Here is a 26,168-nt window from a genome sequence, read left to right as displayed (position 1 = left end):
CTAGATGGAAGACAACTAATCATCACCACCCACCGCCAACTCTTGGGCTACTCTTTTACCAACGAAATAGTGGGATTGATTGTATCATTATAACGCCTACACAGCTGAAAGGGCGAGCATGTTTTGTGCGACAGAGATTCGAACTCCCGATCTTCAGATTACAAGTCGAGTGCCTTAACCACATGGCCACGCCGGACCCATAAAAGAGAGACCATGAGCCAAGATGAAAAAGAAAAAAGACAGTGTCATGTAAAACGTGTAAATGAAGGGAACAGTGATAGACACATACACGTACACCCTATCACAATTGTTCTGTAATTGTTTACGGTAAAATATAAAATCATTGATGGAAAAGTAAAACAATTCCATAAACATCGGAAAAATCTATTTGACTAATATTTGAGTGGTTTATTGATTTAGCTACCATAAAAAGTTGCATACTGTTTTGTTGTTGTTATTTTTTCCTATTTATATAACTCTGAGGATATTTTCAGTGTATAGCGTCGTTGTTGTTATGTATTACTACCGTAGGTGGCACATTAACATTATGTTCATGTTTACAAGTTGGTGATGTATAGGTTGGAAATTCTTGGCTTGTCGGTGTGTGATTAATATGGTGTAGCGACTTCATTTTTAAATATACGGTCTAGTCTATTAGAGTTAGATTTAATTATTTCACACTGAGATCAAAACTAAGTATTAAGTAATAGCACTGAATAATCACTATTTAACGACGATATTTCTTTTTAAGACTAGCGCTACTACCAGAAATACAACACTTATGAATAGTGGGAACTACGATTTGATAACAGAAAAGTAAAAATAAGACAGACTACAGTATTTGTAACATTTTAAAAATACTTTTATGATTTAATGCACAACTTTTCGGTCATAGGTGTGGTTTAGGTACAACTTAATATAACTCCTTAAGTCTAACAGTAACGCTAGTAGTAGTAGTGGTAACGTATTAACAGACAGCGAGTTATCAAGACGTAAAGTTAATTCGTTTATTATTATATAAAAATATAAGGTTCATTAAGAGTGCTTAAAGCGCTTTTAGTTTGATTGTTTTCAACTGATTAATTTTTTATTAGACCAAGATTTCCAGTTTATTCTTAATGAAGATCCACCTTTTGAAATTGTTAGATTTGTTGGGTTTCATGTTATTTCTTTTACATTGATTATTTTGAATCTGTTTTCTTCCCTAACTTCATGAATAGGGCTTGTGTTATAAGTTATAAACTAATTGTAATAGTGTGGTGTAGAATTTCTAGACTGATATTATTAATAAATATTACTGAAAGTAGTGTAGAAGAGATAGGTCTAATTTTGAAAAAGGGTTAAATCCCAAGCAAAATAGTAGTGTTTGATATTTCTCCTTCTGTTTTAACATTAAATGGAAAAGTGGCTAGGTAGTGCATCAGCAAACACACACACACTTCCTGTATGCTCTGGCTCCTGTAACCTGGAGACTTTCTAAAGCTGGGAAAGCCCATGGATTTCATCATGTAGTGCTCAACTAGAGTATACTATTTAATATAATTTATGTAAGTATATATAGTTTATGTACTTTAGGCTTACACTAAACATAAAACTTAATATTAAAGGTACGAGACATTGGTACTGGAATTATTGTAGGTCACATAAAGTGAAATATTACTAATGTGAGGCCATAAATATACTTGTAATATTTCAAGCAATGCATAGCACTGCTATTCAATATTACTTTATCAATTAAAAATGAGATAAAAGGGAGGACTGGAAGTTAACAATAATCAAAGAAAGCATTGCCCATCATATATGTACATACAGTTTTGTGGTGTATGCAGGCATAACTGCCTTTGTATACAGCTAGTTCATATCTTCTTCACATGGTGTAATAAATTTTATGTCATTTGTAGTCAATGATTCTGTGATTAAGTTTGATGCTTTGATTGCCTATAATTTACATAAACTGTTTTAAAAAGAATGGATTGAATTGGCTTCAATTACATGATTTGGGAGGCTATTCTTTTCATTTACTATTGTTTGGCTAAAGCTAAATTTATTTAGGTGTAAAATCTGGTATAATGATGAACAATACAACCACATAAGTGATGATAATCACTTTGTGTTTTTAATTCATTGATGTTGAGGCTATCGAATGTTGTGTTTGCAATATTCTGATGTTGAGGCAGCACCCTTTAAATTGTCTTCAAACTGTTAACTATCATCTTTAGTTGTGCAAATTGATGGTGCAGTAGGCATTAAGTGTACTCTCACTAACTATTCTAAACTGTGTTAATCAAAGGAAAGTCACAAAATATAATGTACACAGTGTATGGTGATCATCACTTGATAGCTTGGAAAGCAAGGATTGCCACTTCTATTAAATCATCATGTGTTTGACTTAATGATTTTTCTGGCTGATACACAAGTGGAAACAACATAATGTAATGCATACAAAGTAACTCATGTCACCACTCTAGGGCTTGGAAAGCAAGAATTGTCTCACCCTTTCAGTCAGCAGTCTCAACTATCTGACCATCCTTGCTGTTATGGTTGAGCTAATTCCAGCCATATTCATCAGAAGTAATTGTCGGTTGTTTCATAAATTTTGCCTCCATATCTGGTGCTTTTTCATGTGACACATTCTAATAAGCTTGATAGGTACTCTCAACTTTTTTCTTCTCATCCTTCAGGTTGAAATAGGATGAGACAATAGTTTCATCTTCATCTCTTTCAACTTTCTCTTATGACTCTTGATCAATCCAGTTCACCAGACATTCTTGAACATGTTTAGATGAAGCTGATCAACATTTATTTCACACTTGCACATTCTTTTTGACTGTAACATATTAATGGACATACTCATCGGATCACAAGATGGGGTCCAGTCCAGCTGAAGCAAGTAGGCTTCTATGCTGTTGGCACATGCCACATATAGTCTCCAGTTTACTGTGTTTCTCTTTTTATTGTCTTCTTGAAGCACTCCTTCTATCCTATTATGACATTGCTGTTGATGTGCATATAGACACTGTGGAGTGTCTGTTGTAGGTGAAGGACCACACATTTTGTCTACAGGAACAAAATTTCACTATCAAACATAAGCATATATTGACAAATAACTTGCTGATCTCTGTTCAGTTGCATAATACAACATTATTATATATGATATTTTTTCATCCTAGTCAGTTTGTTCCAAGTTAACAAATTTGGGAAACGTGTTTTTACATCATCCCTTTCACTAATCCATCATACTGGTGATGATAAGGTGAAGTGGATCTCCTTACCATACCCAACACTTTGCATAACTCAGAGAACACTTTACTATTAAAGGTAGCTCTCTGATCTGAGTAATTTCCCCTCCGTGTGGATTCCTGTACGTGGTGAGGGGACCTCCCAGGGAAGGTTCTGTTCTTTTAGTTTACTTCCTCTGGGATCTAAACATCCACCCATGTGTTTGCTGTGCGTGGCAACCCATGAAGGGGAGGAGAGGATCCTGGTGGTTGAGGGGTCGAACCCTAACACACCACTTTGGCCTTGAATTTCTGTAGACTGGTAGCCCCCTTGGGTCAGTCGGCTGGTCCACTCAGGCTAGGGTCAAACAAGTACCAGTGTTGGATGTTCTCAATAGGTGTTGTAGATATTATATCTGATGCTGGTGTTTGGGTATAGTGCTCACGAAACCCTGGCATTGTTGTAATGTCCTTGTTTGACATTGTAGTGCCTCCCCTCGTAGGGATCCATGGTGGGTGGGATCAGTGGGCACCGAAATTTTCTTTCTTTATTATGGATCTTCCAAATAAAAATCTTAATAAAATAGTGAAAAAATGGTCTATAGGTAAATGACCAATCTTGAAGATTTTGAGCAGCAATCTTCACCATCTCTACCACTTGTTGTACCTCATTTTCTTATATTGCACTCACTTTCAGAAAAAGCTTTAGGGAAAATGTCTCCCTTTTTCATTCAGAAGGGACTAGAGGGACTTGCTGGCTCTCCAAAGTCAGTAAAAAAGCTTTGATCTGGTAATATATTGGTAGAAACATCCACATCTCACCACAGTAAATTCCTATTGCATTCAAAGGCAATTGGGATATACCTTTTGAGGTTATACCTCATACTACTTTGAATTCATCATGAGGAGTTGTTGTAGAGAGGGATTTAAAGAACATCCCAGAGTTGGAGATTCTTGTTGGTTTCTCCACCCAAGGAGTTTCTGCAGTGAGGCGTATCTCCACTCGCAAAGATGAAATTATGGTACTAACCAATGTACTCATTCTGACATTTACGTTACCACATCTGCCTGCTACTATCAAGTCAGGTTATCTTAACTGTGGAGTATGGCTATACATTCCAAATCCTCTCTGATGTTTTCAGTGTCAATGGTTCGGTCAATCGAACATGTTATGTTGTGGTTCCTTGATGTGTGCTTGTTGTAGTAGCGAGGACCATGGTACCTATGAGTGTGAAACAGACCCTCATTGCATCAATTGCAATAGCTCTTACCTGTCCTACTTTTGTTCTTGCCCTAAATGGTTGGAAGAAAAAGAGGTGCAGCATTTGAAAAAGATTCATAACATTATCCTGAGGCTTGAAAATTGTTGTCCACCACCCCATCTTGGATGTATGTTGCTGCACTTTGTTCCACAGGTACTGTGGAAGTGCAGACAGATCTCTCTGTGCCTTCTAAAGAATCATTCTCCACGCAAATGAAGAGTCTTTTGACCTCCATGGTTAAAAAAGTTGATGAATCAACTTCAACACCTATCTCTGTCACTTACATACATTCCACCAAGCCCCAAGATCCACATTTTTTGTTTCCAGGTACAGGCATTTCCTCAGATCCATCTTCCTCTCTCACCCCAAGATGCAAAACAATCATTCATTCACGTTCTCAGTCTCTGGAATCCCCTTCAAACAGCAAAGACCTGCCCAATCGACCCAGGGCAGGATCCATGGAGGTCGATAGACCTCCCTCGAATAAAGACAGTAAAGAAAAAAAAGAGATAGCCGTAAACAGAAAGGCTCTCCACCAAATTTGCCTACACATAAGTAAAAATGGCCACCCTGATACAATGGAACTGTCAAGGTTTATGTTCTAATCTGGATGACATCAAAACACTGATTGCTTCTTACCATCCTGTTTATCTTTTTTTACAGGAAATATTTCTGAATCCTGCTGATAATGTCACCTTTTTGGCAGTTTTCTTTGTAAATATATGACAGGCTGTGTGATGGATGAGTGCATTGAGGGGTGGCATTGTTGGTTGATCAGCATGTGCCCACCCTGTCTTTGCCACTCGACACACCCTTGGAGGCTCTAGCCATCCATGTTTCCTTGGGTCATACCATCACTGTTTGTTTTCTCTACCTGTCACCTGAAGAGACATATGATCAATCAGACCTTGATGCTCTCATTGAACAGTTGCCATCTCCCTTTTTTATCCTGGGGAACTTTAATGGACATCATCTTCTCTGGGGAAGTGCTGATATTGATAGGTGGGGTTGCTCTGTAGAGCGTATGCTCTCTGATTACAACATTTCTCTTTTCATTCCTTTGCTGCAGTTGATCTCCCAATTTGCTCCTCTTCATTATTTTCCCATTTTTCATGGAGGGTTGACAGTAATCCACGAGGCAGTGATCATTTTCCCATAATCTTGAGAGAGACTGGCTGTGGTTGATGCCACCCAACCCGCGTGCCCCAGTGGAAGCTGGATCAGGCAAACTGGCCCTCTTTCGCTGCTCTTGCAGAACTTGATCCTGCCATTGCTTGTAAGCCATCAATAGACAACTGTGTGGCAGCAGTAACTGACTGTATTATACAAGCAGCTGCTCAATGTATTCCTAAAACCTCGACACATTTTCCACTATATCCTCATCCATGGTGGAATCCTCCCTGCCACATGACACAGAAGGCTCAAAAATGAACCTGGGATACTTTCCGTAGATATCCCACACTCTCAAAATGCATAACTTTCCAGAGGGCCTGTTTACGTGCTCGATGGGTAAGACGCCAAAGCCAAAAGGAATCTTGGATTAAGTTTACAACTAGCGTATCTTCTACCACCAGTTCCAAAGTCATATGGGAGAAGATTCAAAAGCTCAGTGGGCAATATAATTCTGTCCCCCCTCTCGATCTTGCTCTCTATTGGCTAGGAAGTAACTGATACCTGGATCATTGTTGATACCCTAGGTGAAAGCTTTTGCCATGTATCTAGCACTTCTGCTTCTTCCTCCACCTTCTTAGCCATCAAGACTCTGGCAGAGCACTCACCTTTTTCCTTTCAAGCTGATTGTTTCTATGATTACAATCATCCCTTTACACTGGTGGAACTCAAACTGGCCCTTCTTTGGTCTGGCAGTACATTGGTTGGACTTGATGATGTACACTATGAAATGCTGAGCCACATATCTTCTGCTTCTCTTGCTATTATTCTGGTTGTTTTTAACCAGATCTTGCAGGAGAATGTTTTTCCTGATGCCTGGCACCAGGCTATTGTCTTGCCTTTCTCCACACCTGGGAAGGATCCCAAGATTCCTTCAAACTACAATCCAATTGCTTTGATGAGCTGTCTCTGTAAGACCTTAGAGAGGATGGTTAATGCTCCTCTTGTTTGGTTCCTTGAATCAAACTACCTCCTTTCGCCCAAGCAGTGTGGGTTCCAACAACAGCGTTTCACCAGGGACCACCTGATTCGACTTGAAACGTCAATCAGAGAAGCCTTTCTCAAACGAGAACATCTTGTATCTATATTCTTTGACATTGAGAAGGCTTATGATACAACATGGAGGTATGGCATTTTTCAAGACCTCCATATATACGGATTACCTGGCCATTTGCCCATTTTTATTAAAAAATTTTTAGTGGACAGGAGATTCAAAGTTTGTGTAGGTTTGACACTTTCCTGTTCTTTTCTACAGGGTCTTGGAGTCCCTCAGGGCTGTGTTTTGTGTGTCACACTTTTCAGTATAAAGATTAATGCCATCACTGAACAACTCCCTCTTACTGTTGCAAACGGGCTCTGTGTTGACGACTTTCACATCTCATGTCAGTTGTCGAACATGAGGTATATTGAGCGGCAGCTGCAGACTGCCCTCAACTGTTTACTAAGGTGGACCACAGCAAACGGCTCTAACTTTTCTCTCTCTAAAACCGTTTGAATACACTTTTGCCACTAATGGAGTATTCACCTTGATCCTGAACTCTGTATTGGTGCAGTTATGCTGCCTGTGGTCCATAAGATAAAGTTCTAGGGACTTATCTTTGAACATAAGCTGACCTTTATACCACACATCAAGCAGCTACGGGTCAAATGTACAAGAGCACTGAACATTCTCCATGTTCTCTCTTCCACCAGGTTGGGAGCAGATTGATGTTCTGTGCTTAAGATGTATCGTGCTCTTATTTGATTGAATCTCTACAATGGATCACTGGTCTATGGCTCTGCCACAATATTGGTCTTAAAGATGCTGGATGCTGTTCATCATCACAGACTTTGGCTCTTGCACGTGGGCTTTCTGCACTTCCCCTGTTTAGCACTTATGCATGGAGTCTCATGAACTACCTTTGCACCTCTGCCATTTGCAACTGTCTTTACTATATGCTTGAAAACTTCAGTCCTTACCAAAGGTGGGAACTTAGGGTTGTGTTTTCCTTCCTTGATGGGCCATGCTTTTTCAGAACAGGTGATCTGTCATTGCTCCTTTTGGCCTTTGTATCCAGGTGCAGTTGGATGAATTTGGTCTGACCTTGGATAACATTACTGTATCCACTGGCCAGCCCATCCAACCATGGCTTTTTACAGTCCCCAAATGTGACCTATCTTTAAGTCATCTGAGAAAAGCAGACACTCCTGATTAGAAATACAGTTTGTTTTTTGCTGAACTTCTGTGGAACCATCCTTCTATTCCTATTTATACAGATGGTTCAAAATCAGGTGACTGTGTGGGCTCTGCCATGGTTTATTGTGGTTTGGTGGTTGATTGCAGAATCCTCTCTGCAGCTTCTGTGTTCACTGCTGAACTGTATGCCATTTCTCCTGCCCTGGATCACATAGAAGCTAAGCATTACTCAAATTGCACTATTTATACTGTCTCGCTTAGTTCTTTTCTGGCCCTGGAATTGCTTCACATTAGTACACTCTCTCTTCTCACTGGTATTCCAAACCATCTGACCCATTTCTCTTTGACATCTACTTCTATCCAGTTTTTCTGGATACTATGACATGTTGGCATTCATGGGAATGAGCTAGCTGACACCTCAGCTAAATCTATCTGCTGTGGTCCTGTATTCAAGGCTCGGCTCATGCCAGTTGACAGTCGACTTGGAGTGAGCAATGTGAAAACAAGCTTTTCCAAATAAAACCCTCTGCTGGACTTTGGCTGTCTTGCTTCCCTAAGGATCAGAAAGAGGAAGTTGTTCTAACTAGACTATGCATTGTCACAGTTCTTTAATACATCTTTCTTTTATCTGGGACTGACACACCAATGTGTTGTCTGTGTAACACTCAGGTCACAGTAAGCCACATTTTACTGTCTTGCCATTGGTATGACTCTGAATGATGGTACCATTTTAGAAATGTTCTGTTCCAACATTTATCCGTAACGCTAGACAGTGTTATTGGTGATGGTGACATTGTCCACCTTAGAAATGTTTTTCGTTTTTTAAAGGCCATTAATCTTTTTAATGCTATTTAAGTTTTATAATTTATACATTAGACCATTTTTAATGTGATTCTAACACCTAACATCTAACACCACCCTCTACATTCCGACACTCAGTTACACAACCCCTTTCAAACATGTGGTCAGCTTCCGGTCAGTTACATCTTTCTTTGTGAACCTGACGATGACCGAAGAAGGTCGAAACGTTGTTCGCTCTCCTATGTAAAATATTTTCTCAACCCAAACGAGCCGTTTTTGCATATATATTTCTCTACAAGTGGGTTTTCTCTACATCACTGATTAATGTGATTCTCTTTTAAGAATCAAAGTACATCTTATTTGATTTGAAATTAGAAAATGGCGGTAATAATAACTCAAAACCAGGACTGGAAAGGCCAACTTTAGGTGACTAACGCGACTGTTTGAAGTACCCGTTAGTCATCTTAGCCAGTTATTATTACAATTTGGCTGCAAGTCTTTTAAAACTTGTATTAATTTACTTTCTGGAAATTGCCATAATGTCAAATAACTTGGAACCAGGACTGGAAAGGCTAACTACAGGTGACTAACAGTGGTTTTTAAATTCACCTGTTAGTCTTCCTGGCAAGTTATGATAATTACAATTATGTTACAGAAAGTTCTTTACAATTTGTTTTACTGTAGTTTTTCTCACTGTAGACTGGATGTAAAAATTGGTTTCAATGCTATTTATGTTTTTTTTAAGCTTTGTTTTGTTTTACCTTAATTTCCTTTTATGAATTTTTCTAAATTTACTTTGATTTTAACTTTTTGCTGGATGTTTGGCATAGATAACCTAGCTGCTTTGTGCCATAAAACACCAAAGCAACCAACCAACCATTTAGACTTGTAAGTAGTTGAAGATTATTTTTATAATCCAGCCAATTCCGGTAGTTAGCTGTTTAAAAAACTTCAGAAAAGGCTTCAACTTTTCCTTTACTGTGCCTTTGAATGTTTTGACTTACTTACAATGACATATTATACACACACACACATCATCAAGGCTAGAAATTCTTTCCAAATTTTTGTTCATCTAGTTGAGATAATCTCATTATAGCCGATACTGTATGTTAGGAACTTTTTGACATTCTGACAAAAGGTAGCAAGGTGACAGAGTAACAAGATACACTAGGCTGCATATTCATCTCTGCTGGTCCCATGCTTTTCTGTGAATTATGTTCACTTTAGTTGTATATCTTCTGACTCGGGTATACCGACCTATATCCATTTACCTATAGTGTTTATGGTTCAGCACTTACTGTGTTGCCTGTTAGTGAGGTTTATCTGTTGGTGGATATTGTACACAAATTATTCCTTCACCCTCACTTTGTTGTTCTTGGGTGGCTTTGATCAGAGCTGGGGTTGAATTACTCTGGCTGGCATAAACCTGGGAGTCTTGGACAAACCATCCTACCTGGCTTGAAGTGCAACAGATGCTAATCCATATTGATAATCTTCAATTCATGCTTCCATCATACCAAGACAAAAAACAAGTGCATTAATATCAATAGTTTTTATTCCTTTATTGTAGGTTCCAATAAAATTAATGTCTGAGATCATTATAGCATCAGCAAAAGCCCAACATCAAAGAAAGGACATTTTAAAGATCAAAGAACAGTCTTTCTTCATTGACTGATTTCTCGGTGTGGATTCCTGGATGTGGTAAGGAGACCTCCTAGAGAAGGTAAACTGAAAGTACAGAACATGTTTGTTGTGTGTGGTGGCCCATGAAGGATAGGAGAGGATCCTGGTGGTTGAGAAGTCCAACCCTAACACATCACTTTGGCTTTGAAATCCTGTAGACAAGCAGTTTTTGGGGTGCCCCTTTCAGGGTCAGTTGACTGGTCCAGTTGGTCTAGAGTCAACCAATTACAAATTTTGGATGTTCTCAATGGGTGTGGTGGATGTTATGTCTAATGCTGATGTTTGGATATAATGCTCATGAAACCCCGATTTTTCTGCACTGTTCATGTTTGGCATGGCACTGCATACCTTTGTAGCGCTCCATGGTGAGTGAGGTCAGTGAACACTGAAATTTCTTTCATATTGTGGACCCCCAAATAAAAATAAAATGGTAAAAAAAAACAGGTCACAGGTAAATGACCAAGTATTGAAGATTCTGAACAGCGCTCTTTAACTTTTTCAACACCTGTATCTCACTACCCCATCTTCTGATATTATATTCTTTATCAGACAAATCTTTATGGCACATGTCTCCCTTTTTTTTTATATTCAGAATGGACTAGAGGGCTTGCTGGCTCTCGTAAGTCAGTCAAAAAGCTACATTCTGGGAACATCTTAGAGGAAATATCCACTCCAAAACAGAGTAAATTATCTTACATTTGAAGCCATTGGAACTATATCCATTAAGGTTACTCCCCATACTACTTTGAATTTGTCATGAGTTATTGTTGAGAGGGATTTGAAGAACATCCCTAAGTCAGAGATCTTTGCTGGTTTCTCCACCCAAGGAGTTTCTGTAGTGAGGTGTATCTCAATCTGAAAATGTGGAATTATGCTGCCAACCAGTGTCCTAATTTTGATGTTTACATCACCATGACCACCTGCTACTGTCAAGGCAAGTTTTCTAAGTTGTAAGATGTGGCTGTATATTCTGAACACTCTCAGATGTTTACAATGCCAGCATCCAGTCACTTGAAGGAGTCATGTCATGCTTCCTTGATGTGCTCATTACACTGGAAAGGACCATAATGGCTATGAGTGCAGAATGGACCCTCATTTGTGTTAACTGTAATGGCTCTTGCCCCTGTTACTTTTGTTATTGTCCTTGGTGGGGGTGGAGGAAAAAAGAGGTATATTGTTTGAAAACAGTTCACAACACTTTTCACCCCAAGGCTCTCAAGTTATTGTCCACCACTCCATCTTAGACATATGCTGCTGCATTCCATTCCAGTGTTACAGTGGGAGTGCAGAAAGATCTTTCTGTGCCACCATTAAAGTCATTCTCTTACTATTTGTAGATTCTTTTGTCCTCTGTGGTTAAGAGAGCAGACAAATCAACATCTACAATCTTCGTACCTACCAGTCCTTCCAGTGACTGCTTAGGTCCACTTCCTTTTTCTCTGGCTTCTGGTGTATGCTTGGAGTTCATCTTCTTTGGCCCCAAGATATCAAATGATTATTTGTTCTTAACCTCATTTGCTGGACCAATTATACTGATAGAGACCTGCTTTCTCAATCCAGGACAGAATACATGGAGGTTGAAATACCTCCTTCTGATAAAGAAAAATGATGTGGACATAATCTGAAATGTTCTCCATGTAATTAAAAATGTCTACTTTGATACAATGGGACTGTTGAGGTTACCATTCAAATATAGATGACATAAAGGATTTAATTGTTTCTTATCATCCTTACAGGAAGCATTTCTGAAACCTGCAGATGTAGTCATCTTTTGGCAGTTTTCTTTGTACAGAAATGTGTCTTCTCTCTTGTTAATCCTGATGGATTGTGATGGATACTATCCCTTCTGGTGTGGTGCTGATATTGATGGGAGACATTGTTCCACAGAGTGTATGCTCTTGGATCACAACTTTTCTTTCTTCAATATTGGTTTATATACCTATTTTCATGCACCTAGTCATCTGTTGCTGCTATTGATCTCTCGATCTACTCTCCTTCACTTTCTATTATCTCTTGGGGAGTCAACAGTGACTCACAGGACAGTGATCATTTTCCTATTATTTTGAGGGTGACTGATCATAGTTGGTGCCACTTGATCCACATGCCTCAGTGGAAGCTGGACCAGGCCTGCAGTAACTGTATTGTCTAAGCATCTGTTAAATCTGTTCCTAAAACCTCAATGTGTTTTCCACATTACTTTCTTTTGTGGTGAAATCCTGACTGCTACGTGGCATGGAAGGCTCAAAATGGGTCTGGGATACCTTTTGTTGGTATTCCACACTTTCAAACCATATCACTTTTCAGCAGGCTCATGTGTAAGCTTGGCAGGTTTCACATTGGTATGACTGGAGAGGATCCTAAAAAAATGACATTAGACTGTCATTCCATCGTTTTGACCATGAGCAACAGCACAATTTTAGACATATTTTTTTCCATGGGTTCACCCTTGACATTGGACAGCATCAATGGTGATGATGACACTATCCACCTCAGTTGTGTTTTTAAATTTTTAAGGGCTATTGATCTTTTTAACTCTAAGTTTATATTTCAAAAATTGGACTGTTTTAACATGGTTCATTTTTACATATTTTAATAATTTAATTTTTAATTTTTTCCTGTTTGTTTGGTTCAGATAGCCTAGTTGCTTTGTGTCAATGGACACTAAACAACTAACCAATGACTGACTTATTCTAGGTCATAAAATCTACTCATTAGAAATTTATTTCTCTAGCAGAAGGCTTTACTCACTTAGTAACTAAGTTCATGTAGTACACATTTCAGAAGCTAATAGCATACTCTGCAATAACAATATCCTGTGGTCACTGTATTAAAATTTTCTCAAGCCTATTCATCCTTTATTATATTCAGGTGAACTGAGTTATTGTCAGATCCATTAGACATACTGAGTTTCACTAAAGATATTGATAATGGAGTATTATTAAAACTCTTACTTAACTGAGGTAGAACGGAATAATGGGAATGGACATAAATGTAGAAAAAATGCATAATATTCATTATATAATGTAACACAAACACAGTATGTGTACTTGTTCTTACTAATGTCGTGGAGTTGCTTCTGCTGGCTTTTGTATGTTCCAATGTTTATATGCTAAATTTTTAGTTTCCAAGAAACTTCACATTTATTTAGTGTGGCATGCACTATCCATGTGACTATTCATTCTCATTTCAATGTAAATGGGACTGTAACTACTAAATATCATCTGAAGAACCATTGAAAAGCACAACTTCAACATTTTTATACAAAGTGTCTTTTTAAGCAGTTTTTTCCCTAGGTTATAAAAGGTGTTGCCAGTTTTAAGAATAAGAAAGATAAATTGAAACAAGATCAACTGAACATTTTTTCAACCACAAGTTATGTGAAATCTGCATGTATACAAAATAAATATTTAATACTAGAAGAGCGTATACACACACACACACACAGTATATTCATATATCATCATATGGTCCTATAACACAATATGAATATGCGTGCTAGGAGTTATAGGTTTAAAATTAAAGAACTGAAATGCAGACATACTCTTGAACAGGATTTTCCAATTAGAATTTTAAAAATTATTGTTTCTTGATAATATAGTATTGATTTTAGCCTGCCTGTTTTTAACCTTTGTTTCATAGGCACATGAATAACAAAAATATTTTGTGAAGGGTTGACTGTTATGAATGTTTCTTTTTATTCATTATGAATTTTCATTATTCATCTTTAAATACTTGGTTCTTTACTTACAGTAGTAAATGATTTTATAGAAATAAACCTGATGACACCTATTTAAATCAACCTTCTTTTTATATACCTGTACATTAAATGATTGACCTCTTATTTCTTAATACATTATAGTTTATTATTTTTACTAATTACTATGCTTGAGATTTAAACCACTGTTCACAGCATTAATCTCTTACTGTCATCACCAGATTTGCAAGTTTCATAAATTTTTATAAATAACAATAAATGATAGCAGTCATAACAGATGATAAGGAAGCCTCACTGCTGTAATTCACTTGAAAGAAAAACTTTTTAGCAGCTCTTTACTTTCAGTCAAAAATGTTTTAATAATTCTGATATTTCTTCCTATTTTAACTTAATACCTCACTAGTTGTCTGGTACCTGTTTTAATCCTGTAGATAAAATGGACCAATGTACTCTTATCAGATAAATAAGATGCTTAAAAGATCCAAATGTAGGTAAGGTACAAAAAGCCATTTTATAAGAATACTAGCTTGTGTTCATTTCTTTATGACTCAGAGATATTTTTCTGTCAGTTTTACTGCCAGAATTCTGCTCAGAGCTTTGTTTTTTTAAAAGCAGGCAAAAATATTTTTGATGAGTTTATTTTGCATATACTTCTTGGTTGTATTTGACTTTGATTTCTGTAAAAGGGCCATGTATAATTTAAAGCGAAGAAGATAAAGTTGCACTTGAAGTAAGACGCACAATTTACTAATGTGGTACAGATTAGGAGAGCCCCATCTCATGGACTAATAGCTTTTACTAGCCATGGTGAGAGCTATGCATGTATTCTTGTTATGTCTTCAGGCCCAACAGGTTAACATATAGCTTTTGCAGCTTGATTTCTTTTTATTAACCCTTCTTCTTCAAATACATGAGTATAGGATGTTATTGATAGATCCATTTCCAGTCTGGACATCAAGATAGTATCTATAGAACTCCTAGACATTTGTTGAGTACTCCAAGAATTACAAACTGCTAGTTTAAATCACCACTGAACAAGGCAAAGGTTAAATGCATGTTGTTGACCAGGTAGAGCCATGATGCCACTAAGTGAAGCAGCCACTATCTTGACCAAAAAAACCTTTTATCATAAAATACACAATCTAATAAGTTATTCTAATGTGCAAAAATTAATAAAACATTAACAAAACTTGAATAAGAAAATAAAATCAATGTCTTGTCGTCTCTGTTCTTCACTGATAATCTGATCATTTCACAAGTTAAATACACGTAACTTCCTAAATTACTTTACAAAATAATTAAGCTACAGCCGTCTTTCTTTCAAGTAAAAATAACTTAGTATAATTTAAAATGTGGAATATTGCTCAAATATATTTGACAAAGGACTGTTTCTATAAATTTCTGAAATATTCAGTTTCTCTTGAGTATTAAAAAATAAAATCTTTGCTGAAGAAAGTGAAACACTTTGGTTTAAGATTTAAGTTATCTGAGAGAAGCTGGAGTGTTATTTCAGAAGTGCAGATATTCTTTGTATACATTTAAATTACATAATATGATTCAGTACTAAATGCCACACTAAAAAATAAAAAATTAAAATTTTTAAATCAAAGAAATTACTGAAATTGATGTGTAGATTTAGCATTGAAAACAGTGTGCTTGAACAGATTTATTTGCTAATAAAATCAAATTATTGTTGTTCTTATAGCTATTAAAAGATTGGTGAAGAAAACGAGAAGGCCAGTTGTATCACAGAAATCAAAATTATCCAGTTTTTAATGTAATTAGTATTTTTTCCTTGGAAGAAGTTATGAATGTGGTATGAACTTAATGGATATTTTTAAGCATCAGTAAATTGAACCAATTCTATTAGTTCTTGATTTATTCACCAGTATCATAATTTTGGGCATCAGGAAATTAGTCTTGAAATATATATTTATCAAAATATGTTAAGTTTTTTCTGGGGAATCACACACAATAAAAAGAACAAAGTGTGTAGAATAAATTTAAATCATATTTTTTTTTTGGTACAGGTAGAAAATGAGTTGGTTCAACACAGTCAGTTTTGTTGGTTTTGCTAAATCAGCATTATCTTCTGCACAAAAGACAATAGATAAGGCTTTGGATATTCAAGAAGAACCAGAAGGTGGTAATAGAAAAACAACAGATTCTTCAAAATGGGATTCGTGGTCATTCCAACAACAGCCGAAATCAAATCTGTTAGCTGCTGGACAAAACACCAAACCTAAGAAGCTAGATTTACAAACAGAAACTACAATGTTGGACCCTTTGGAAGAATTGAAATATAGTGAAACGTATGATAAGGAAAATTCAAAATTTTGGTCTGACTGGGGATTATTTTTTGATTCTCAGGAAACACCAGGCTCATTTGAAAATACTGAGAATCTTAGCACGGGATCTACAGCAAAATATATTGGTAACACAGTAGTTCAACAACCACAAACATCACAGGCTTTGCAAAAGAAAGAAGATAACATGTCAACATTGCCATTATTTACTCCTGAAAATAAGGACACTAATAATCAGGTCAAATCATCACATGAATTTGATGGTGAAGTAGCTAATAGTTTATTAACTTATTCTGACAAAAGTGAAAACTTCATGAATCAGAATAATGACCAAAAAAATGTACGTTTTTCTTCTGAGAAAGACTTTAAAAATGATTCCACAATGTATAATGTAGAGAACGTAACACAAAAGGAAGACCAGTTTCAGACTAAATTATATCAATTTCAAAGTACAAGTACAGAATGTATTGTTGATAAGGGTGAATACTTACATAAGGAATATGAAGACAGAGAAAATATAGAAGAAACACTATATTACTGCAGTCAAGGACTAGATGATACTTGTCAGAAAAAAGACTTTAAAAACTTTGAGTTTCAGGATATTGAAATAAGCAGAAAAGATAGAATTCTTATTTGTGATGAAGAGTTTGATCCACTTCATAAACAACTTGAGTTACCCGTAACACAAAATGATTCAAGTGACTCAGAAACCTTGACTGGTAGTGACCTTATGGCTCACTCCACAGAGGAAAAAAGTTCAGAAACTTTCGACTTTGAAGAAAAGAAACTAGAAGGTATTATAGATGTGCTGCATAATAACACATCACCAAAAAATAAAATAAAGGAAAATATTTTTGAAAATATTCCAGATACTGAAATAGATTGGCAATATAATAGTAAACACTTATTTTTTGTAGAAAATAGAGAGTTTCTTGTTGGTGATAATATGAGCACTAAAGATGAAATTGTTCATCAGGAAATGGTTCAAGAAGATGTAAAAACTATTTTAGAGCAGGAACAAACTGATTGTCAACATCAACACCTGACTTCTAGTTGCAACTCTGATACATTAGAAGAAAAACAACAAGAATGTAAACAAAAGCTAACTGAAGAAGAAAAAAATGTAGAAAAACATAATGAAATAGTTAGTAAAAAAGAAAGATTATCTAACTTGCAAACTAATACAGAGAGGAATCCATCAGACAAAAATGTAATTTCAACAATACACCATGATAGTTTGGAAATCCCTTTGTTCACAGAGTTACCTATTATTTCTTGTGATTCTCAAGCATTATCCAGAGATCAGGAGAACACACCCATGGAAATTATTATTCAACATTCTTCAGATGAGTTGGAGGAAACACAAAATTTGGAGACATCTCAATCTGAGTATTTTGGTGAATCCTATCAATGTTTTAGTGTAGAAAAACAAGAAATAAGAGTTAGTAGTGAAGAAGATGAACCAAGAGATGCAAAAGACTGGGAGGCCAGATCTTCAGATAGTGTTGGTTCACATGAAACAAGCTCTTCAAGCTCTTTTGTGAAATGTGTGATGGATGATATAGATAATACGTCATCACTTCCAAGTACACAGGGAAATTCTGGATCTCTATCTGAACGATCAGAACTTCAGAAACTTGACTTCAACAGTGGACATACATCTGGTGATGAAGTTGAGACAACCACATCATCAGATATTGAAATAATTTCACCAAATGGAGATAATGGAGAATACCATCGCTTATCTCCTTTGAAACACATGTGGACTTTACGTCCAAACAGCAAAAGTAGATCTTCTGAAAGTCCATCATCTGACACTGGCAGAGAAGGAATAATGCCTGCTGTTCAGGAAACAGAAGAGGAGAGTGATTTAGATGATGAGAACATCAGAAAAACGCCAGATTCTAAAACAGTAGCCATGGACAGCATCCTGAAGAGGATGACAGAGATAGAAGAAGTTTTGAATCAAAGAGAGAAACAAATGCTAGAACTAAGTAGAGAAAATGTTAAACTGCAAGAGAGCAATGATTCTCTACTGAATGAACTCAAGCAAGTGAAGGAAGCTTACAGCAATGAAAGCAGAGGAGTATCTGGCTTGACCCAGGAGTTCACACAGAGGCTTGCTGATTTAGACACTAAGCTTCAGAATGTTACAAAGGAAAGAGATACACTCTTTCAAGACTTAGAAACTGCAAAACATGAAGCTGCTTGTCGTCTGAGTGTTAAAGAAACTGAAAAGATCCTTCAAGATAGAGACCAACAGATTAAGGAATTGTTACAAGAAGGAGAAAAACTTTCAAAACAACAGCTCCAGCAATCTAACATTATTAAAAAACTGAGAGTCAAAGAGAAAGAAAATGATGGAATTATTAAATCACAGAAAGAAACACTTGAAGGTCAAGCCAAAGAGCTAGATCGCTTGAGAAAATCTTTAAATGCTAAAGATGAACAGGAGAAAATTCATATTGAAATTATTCGACAGCTCAAATCTACTGTTCAAAAACAAGAGACTGAAGTATCAGTATTAAAAAGTAATTTGGAAGATGCCCATGAAAAAGTGTTAAGTTTAAACAAAGCTTTACAAGCATCATCAAAGGAAATGGCTGAATTGTTAAGAGCTAATGTTGAAAAAGATAGCAAAGTTCAAGAAGCATTGTTGAGTGCTGAAATAGCAGCTAAAGAAGAACTACGTCAAACTTTAGAACATGTGAAGCAAGAGTATAGTATAGAAAGGGAAACTTTGCAATATCAGCTAAAAGAAGCAAGATCCATTGCTGATCAACTTGAACAGGAAAGCCAATATAAAATAGGAACACTTCAGGCAGAAATAGTAGAATTGCAGAATAGATTGCAAGAGGCAGATCAGCGTACTGAAGATGCTAATCAGAATATATCATCAGCAACAAGGCCTCTTTTGAGACAAGTAGAAAATTTGCAGTCAACTTTACGAATGCAGGCAGTGTCTTTTGAAAGGCTGGAGAAAAATCTAAATGAAAAACTTGTTGAATCTCAAAAAGAACTGATGTTAGAGAAAGAATCTGAGAAAACAGCCAAAGAAACATGCAAAGAATTGAAATCAAAGATTAACTCTTTACAGTCTGAAAATCTTCTTTTAAAACAGGAGGTTTACACTTTAACTAAACAAGTTGAAGATAATTCTAAAAAATTTGCAGAAATTGAACTTGAGAAAGAAAAATCTATTAGCAGTAATGCTTATCTTAAGAATACCTTGGAGAGAAAGTTATCAGACTTGCAAAAGGAGAAGGAGAATTTGGAAACACAAACAGTATTATTACAGCAGCAGTTAGACACTGAAAAAAGACAGGTAGAAGTTTTAAAAGACCAGATGAAATTTTCATCTGGAGCTGTTAGTAGAACCAGCAGTCATCACTCAACTTCACCTTCTCATCATTTATCCTTCAGCAACTCTTTGAACCAGTGGGAGCCAGACCTAGTGGAGACAAATGAACATTTTGGATGGGGCTTTTATTCTAGTTCAACTGCTCTTAACCACTTTTCTAAAATCAGTGATGCAACGTTTTTGGAAAACTTACAATCTCAGTTAAAGCAAAAAGAAAGTCAGTTAGTCCTTCTGCAGTCTCAAATTGAGCACCTGGAAAAAGTAAAGGAATCCATGACTCAAGAGCTAGTGAATTTAAATGAAAAAATTGAGCATCAAGACAGTGAATTATGTGTTCTTAAACACTTGCAGTCAGAATTCCAAGATATGGAGCAGAAATACAACACACTTCTTCAAATGTATGGGGAAAAAGTGGAAGAAGCTGAAGAATTAAAGCTAGATCTGGAAGATGTAAAATTGGCTTTTCGTAACCAGCTGGATGCTCTAACTAGAAACAGTTAGTTCAGCATGGTTTTAAAATTCACTATAAATAAAATGACTAGTACTGAAATATTGTTTTATTCAGCACATAATTATCTGGTATTTATTTTAATTGCAAATTATTAACATACAGCATATATACATTTGTCAGTAAACAATTTTCACTTTATCGACTAAATGATTTGTACAGTGCAATGTATATTTATGAGTAATTTGTAAATCAAATTGATTTGACATTTCTCATGCACAGTGGTTTGTCATTATTAATGTTTTATCCTGTATTTTTGATATATATATATATTTCAGAGATAAAGGGGAAAACATTAGTAATGGCAGAATAACTCGTACGTGATAGGTGTTTGTGTATGTACATAAGTTTTAGAAAGATTCAAGAGATGTGTGTAATTGTGATTCACTATGTACTTTGAAAGAGTTTTATTCTAATGTGGTGTTAATGTTTACTTCATTTTTTTGTTGGTTAAATAACCAGCTTGAAGTTTATAAAGAATATTTTAAAATAAACAATTTTTATGCACCTCTATAAATTTTTGGGTGGTTCTTTTTTTGTGATGTTGGATTCATTAAAGTAGGGAAGTAAGCAAATACTAATCAAAACATCCCTTTCATAATTTTTGTGGTCACTTTATGTGTAGTATAAAAACAGTTTATTTTGAAAATTTTTGACAAGTAATATAGTTGTATGTTTCTTGCATGAAAAAAACCCTTGTGTGTGTAGAAGAAGGCTAATGCTCTGTTTGCTGTTTTCTTCCACCAAAGGAATAATATTCAAGGCTTGGGTTATCTTTTATTATAGCCCACTTCTCTGAATTAAACAAGTTTCAAAGGAAACTACCCCCCCACAAAGTAACTAGGGGCCAAACTGAAGTAACCTACATTAATCAACTTATAGCTTTCATTCATGTGAAAGGTGTTTTCATATAATTTTCTTTTTCATTATTTGTTACATTACATTGCAGGTATATAATGTTTGTTTAATAATTTTGTTTGTAAGTAATGTAACCTAATGTGGGCATCTTTGGTTCATTTTTAAATTTATCAAATACTTGTGTTACTTTTAAAACAACTTTGCGTATTGATTTTCTGTTATACAATCTGGACATAACTTTTTCTACCAACACGAAAACTGTGAAACGTGTAAACTACAGATATGTAGTCTGTAGTTAAACTTTACACTGTTCACTAGTATTTTTTTAAAGTGTCTGCCAAGATTATTTCTGACTGACAGTGAATTTTATTGCATAAAGTAATGCATTTAAATAGTAGCTAACATTATTGCTTGAAACTTACAAGTGTATTGTTGTTATTAACAAATATGTCTATAATATTAACTCTCAACTGTATTTAATATTATGCAAATAAAAGGTGCATTTTCTAGGACTGTATTACAACTGAATATGGTGTGTTATGTGGAAAAAAATTGGAGATTATTTTTCATATTGAATATTTGCTTTAAAAAAACTGACTATTAAAATGAAATAGCTTTAAAAACAGTTTCTTCATTTGATGATTTTATTAAAGGATTTGAAATTATTCAAGAAATAAAATTTTCTTTTGCAAAATAGTCCAAAATGTATTTTTGTAAAAGGAATACTAGCCAGTATTTGATTATATAATTGTTTTCAGTTGTCTAAACTTTTTTTTTATGTGACAGTATGAACTTTGACATTTAATGGTATGCTGTAGCTTCAAGGGGATGCTCTAAATGGCCAGTTGATTAAAAAAAGAAAGAATACTTTGACCTGTATTTTATGATTTTGTGACAATAAAAAGATGTAATGAAACATTCCCTTTGAATATCAGTCAAAGAGCAATATAAAAACAAGTTTTGTGAATGAGTATATTGTGATTAATATACTTGTATTCTTTATATTTGTGAGCATCATTTTGATAGTTATGCTGTCTTCATTTATTCAGGTTTAATGTTTCATTCGTTTAAGTTAAGTTCTCTTTAAAGTTATATTCATGTTATATTTTGAATAAGTAGCAGTTAACAAAAACTATTAAATAGTGATAACTTCTCAATCTTTTATGCTATTCAGTTTGTTTTTACCTTCCCGATATATTGGCAATCAGCTCCTATATTAAGTTAGAAAATAGAGTTTCTCATGTAAAGTTAAATATTTTATCCCAGAGCAGGCATAAGCTAATATTCTGGCAAGTATACAAATAAACATATTAATAATACTGTTTTATTTAGTAATATGAAATTATCATTTAACTAAATGTGAGATGGATATGAAAATTTCAGGAACATTTGATTATATATTTACTATATGATAGACATCTTTCAATTTTAACGTGCATGCATTATGTGCACATATGGCTTTTAGTACTCCCAAAGGGAAAACTTTTTTTTTAACATATTACATTGACACTTAAGGAACTATGGCCCATAAATTTTTCTGAAATTTTATTATTAGAATTGTAAATTGTGTTTTACAGTTACTAAAAATTTCATATTAAGAGGTTTTAAATTTATAATTATAGCTTCAGACCAGGGTAGATCATTGTTATATTTAAAATTTAATTCTTAACTGAAAAATGTGATATAATTAATTTGGATGGTGTATTTTTCATTCACATTTAACATTGCAAATACACTGCTGACCAAAATCTTGAGGCCAATGAGCATGAAGAAAAAACATGCATTTTGCATTATTAGACTTAACCACTTATTTGAGTAGAGTTTCGAAAGATGAAAATAAGAAAAGGGAAAATAAAAATAACTTTTTTAGCAGTTAATAGGGAAAATGTGAACACTATGAAATTAGCCTAAATACTAGGTGGTCAAAAGTTTAAGACCATACTGAAACAAAGCATTAATCAGTAAACACGTAATACTTTCATTCATTTAGTCATTTGAGTTCAAGCATCAGCGTTGTAAACATCTCCCACTTACATTTCCCGTGTTACATTGGGTAAAAACATGGCAAAGGCTTAAAAGTTGAAAGAGTTTGAATGTCGCAGAATTCTCGAGCTGCAAAAGCAAGGTCTTTCTCAACATGCTATCGCTGGTGAGATTGGGCGTAGTAAAACTGCTGCTGTTGTGTAAATTTCTTAAAAGACCTTGAGGGATACGGAACGAGAATTTCAAGTGTTCAGTCCAAGAAAATTTCGCCGGCGTTGAGCAGGAGGATTCGACAGGTTGTCCGGCAAGACACCAGCCTATCGTCGAACCAGATTAAGGCCCTTATCGACGCAGAATGCAGCTCAAGAACAATAAGACAACATCTACAAGAGAAAGGCTTTAAAAACCGTAAATGAGAAGCACCAAACATGGAATGTAGAAACGTGGACGAAGGATTTGTCCTCTGATGAGGAAATATTTAACCTGGATGGTCCAGATGGCTTCCAACGTTACTGGCACAATAAGGATATCCCACTGGATACATTTTCTACACGACACAGTGGAGGAGGTCCCATCATTATCTGGGGTGCTTTCTCTTTCCCTGGAACAATGGAACATCAAGTTATACAGAGGCGTCACACAGCAGCTGGTTACTTTGGCATGTTGGTAAGAGCATTCTTATTGACTGAAGGCCCTCATTTGTGTGGAAATGACTGAATCTTTCAGCAGGACAATGCTGCAATCCATAATGCCTGCAGGACAAAGGACTTTTTCATGGTGAATAACGTGATTCTTTTGGACTATCCAGCATGTTCTTCCGAACTGAACCCCATTGAAAATGTTTGAGGGTGGATGGACGTCAATTCCAAACAGTGCATGATCTTTGTAAAACCATCTTCACCAAGAGTTGGCGGTGGGTGGTGATGACTGGCTGCCTTCCCTCTAGTCTTACACTGCTAAATTAGGGGCAGATAGCCCTTGAATAGCTTTGCGCGAAATTCAAAAACAACAGAATAATAAAGATATAAAAATTATATTTTTATCAATATAACAACTCTGTTGAATATATATGATGATTTTTGGTAGAGTAAATAAAAACAGAAACTCCAAGACGAAAAGAAGTAATTTTCTATATTTTAAAACTGTTTCAAAACAAAATTATGATGCAAATACTAATCCATATTATACACCTTCTTCGTGCGCAAACTACATATTACGTTGAAAATGTGTACAAAATATAATGTAATTAGGTTAAGCATTTTATATATGAGAACAAACCAAAGAGGTGGTGCAATGTCTTCCTACCAGCTATTTCTAGATAGTGTTTAAACTTCCTGCTTTAACTAGTACTATGAATGTGGACTTGGGTCATTTTCTCAAGTGGTAGAGGCGTGTAATTTTTAAAATTGTTGGACTAGGATGTTACAATGCTCTGCTGATTCTGGATATTCCGGTGATTGAGCAGCTAACTGAATTGTACCACAGATATAACCCTGTGGAGAACTAAGCAATTCACAGGACCAAGTTCAAGACTCAAAACAATGGGCTTCACAACAGTATGGCTACTACGTGTAAAGGCTTTCCCAGACACATCACCAATGGTTCATGAGGAAGTATTCAACAATATCCTAGAGTGGCTGCTAAATAAATCAATACAACTGAGGCTTCTGTGGCAGTGTGGTTTTCGATCAGTCACTTAATTAAAAAAATGTATCAGTCGCAACTCTGGCTCATTCTGCTTGTCGACACATTCAGATATCAGAAATCAGTGATGGCTCCAATGCTCAACAAAAACACTAACTGATATGCATTTATTTCTGCAAGACGTTGTCTCAATCGTGATTCAACTATTCTGCTTCCTAGACTAATTGCTAAAACTACACCACCATAACAGAAGAAGAAGCCTTTTGAAAGTAATTGGTCAATAACTCTTTCTGAGAAAATATTGTAGCATGGCATAATTATGGAGTCGATATTTATAGTAGTACTTAGCTTTAGGGAAAGATCAGTGGCGGCGCCAGGATATTTTCGTTTGGGGACTGAGGTAAACTTCGGAGGGGCTTCCCAAAATGCCATCAATATGAAGTATAGATGGTAAATTATAATAATGTAAATACCAAGCTCCATTTCAGAAAGATGTGCTATTTTGAACTGCGTTTTCAATGCAGTTTTCATTTGAAACTCGTACTCTGATTAATAATTCGTTATTACATATTAGAAATAATCTGTTTATGAAAATATGCGTATATATAAAAGAGGAAGCTCACCTAAATTCCACCCAAGGTAATACATAATAATTAAGAAAATCAAGATTAGCTTAGATTGAACATTTAACATACCAATAAGTGTAAAGCTACAAATAAAAAGAAATATAACATAAAGACATAGTTTACATAGCAGAAACGAATTATCTCATGTGAAGTTAATACACTGAGGAAAAGTAAGATCACTATCATGCTAACTATCTTTCATCATGTTGTGTTTGTAGTTAATATTACTTCAAAACAATGCGCCTGTTCTGGTGATTGACAGCAAATGTGTCTATAGCAGTATCAATATCGAGTTGTTTTGCCCTCCTGTAGTTTACTGGTTTCTGGTGCAGTTGTTACCATTGCTGTTGCGCAAGTATGTCTTGAAAAGCTTCAGACATGATAAACTTCTCTCACAGGCAGCTGAAGTGACAGGCAGGGTCACAGCGATGCATACAAGTTTGTGGAGATCCATGAAGGCATACTTGTATGGCTCCAGCATGGTTGCAAGCTCCAATGGTGTGGATACTTCCTGCCCCTTGTTTTTTTTCCTGGCAATTAGCCAGTTCAACTGGTGGATCTCCACTGCAAAGTCATCCTCTGCCACACCATAGTTTGCTGCCATTCCTAAGAGTGCTTGCTTGTCCAGCAATGTGAAGTGTTTGGGGTTCAATGCAGTTGCACCCATCAAAACACTGCAGGCATCAGAGGAGAATCTTATATTCAGCTTGTTGAGCATCTTGTCTATAATAGCATAGAAGGCGTGTCTCCTGGCATCTGGTGTTGGCTCATCTCTATGGCCAGTACTAGATGTGATTATGAATTCGTCCAGGTGTCTGGGGGCAGATCGCTGTCCACCTTGATGCACTGTCTCGGTG

The 26,168-nt window shown here is 35.8% G+C and overlaps 1 protein-coding gene across 4 annotated transcripts; it reads left to right on the top strand.

The window, feature by feature from the left end:
- The first annotated feature begins 539 nt into the window (after window positions 1-539).
- LOC143222646 (uncharacterized) lies at window positions 540-21,974 on the top strand. 4 transcript variants are annotated; one of them, XM_076449412.1, is made up of 3 exons: window positions 540-600; window positions 1,406-1,547; window positions 16,056-21,974. In XM_076449412.1, the coding sequence occupies exon 3, from the start codon at window positions 16,063-16,065 to the stop codon at window positions 20,191-20,193; it is 4,131 nt and encodes a 1,376-aa protein (XP_076305527.1). In that variant the 5' UTR covers window positions 540-600; window positions 1,406-1,547; window positions 16,056-16,062; the 3' UTR covers window positions 20,194-21,974. The 4 variants fall into 4 exon arrangements, with proteins under 4 accessions (XP_076305527.1, XP_076305528.1, XP_076305529.1 ...); XM_076449413.1 differs by adding an exon at window positions 15,731-15,802 and having other exon boundaries at window positions 545-1,547; XM_076449414.1 differs by adding an exon at window positions 15,731-15,841 and having other exon boundaries at window positions 545-1,547.
- Window positions 21,975-26,168: the final 4,194 nt, after the last annotated feature.

Source organism: Tachypleus tridentatus, chromosome 8 (assembly GCF_004210375.1).
Source record: "Tachypleus tridentatus isolate NWPU-2018 chromosome 8, ASM421037v1, whole genome shotgun sequence".
NCBI lineage: Eukaryota > Metazoa > Arthropoda > Merostomata > Xiphosura > Limulidae > Tachypleus > Tachypleus tridentatus.
Note: the sequence above shows the minus strand (reverse complement) of the source record. Positions and strands in the feature narration are given on the sequence as shown.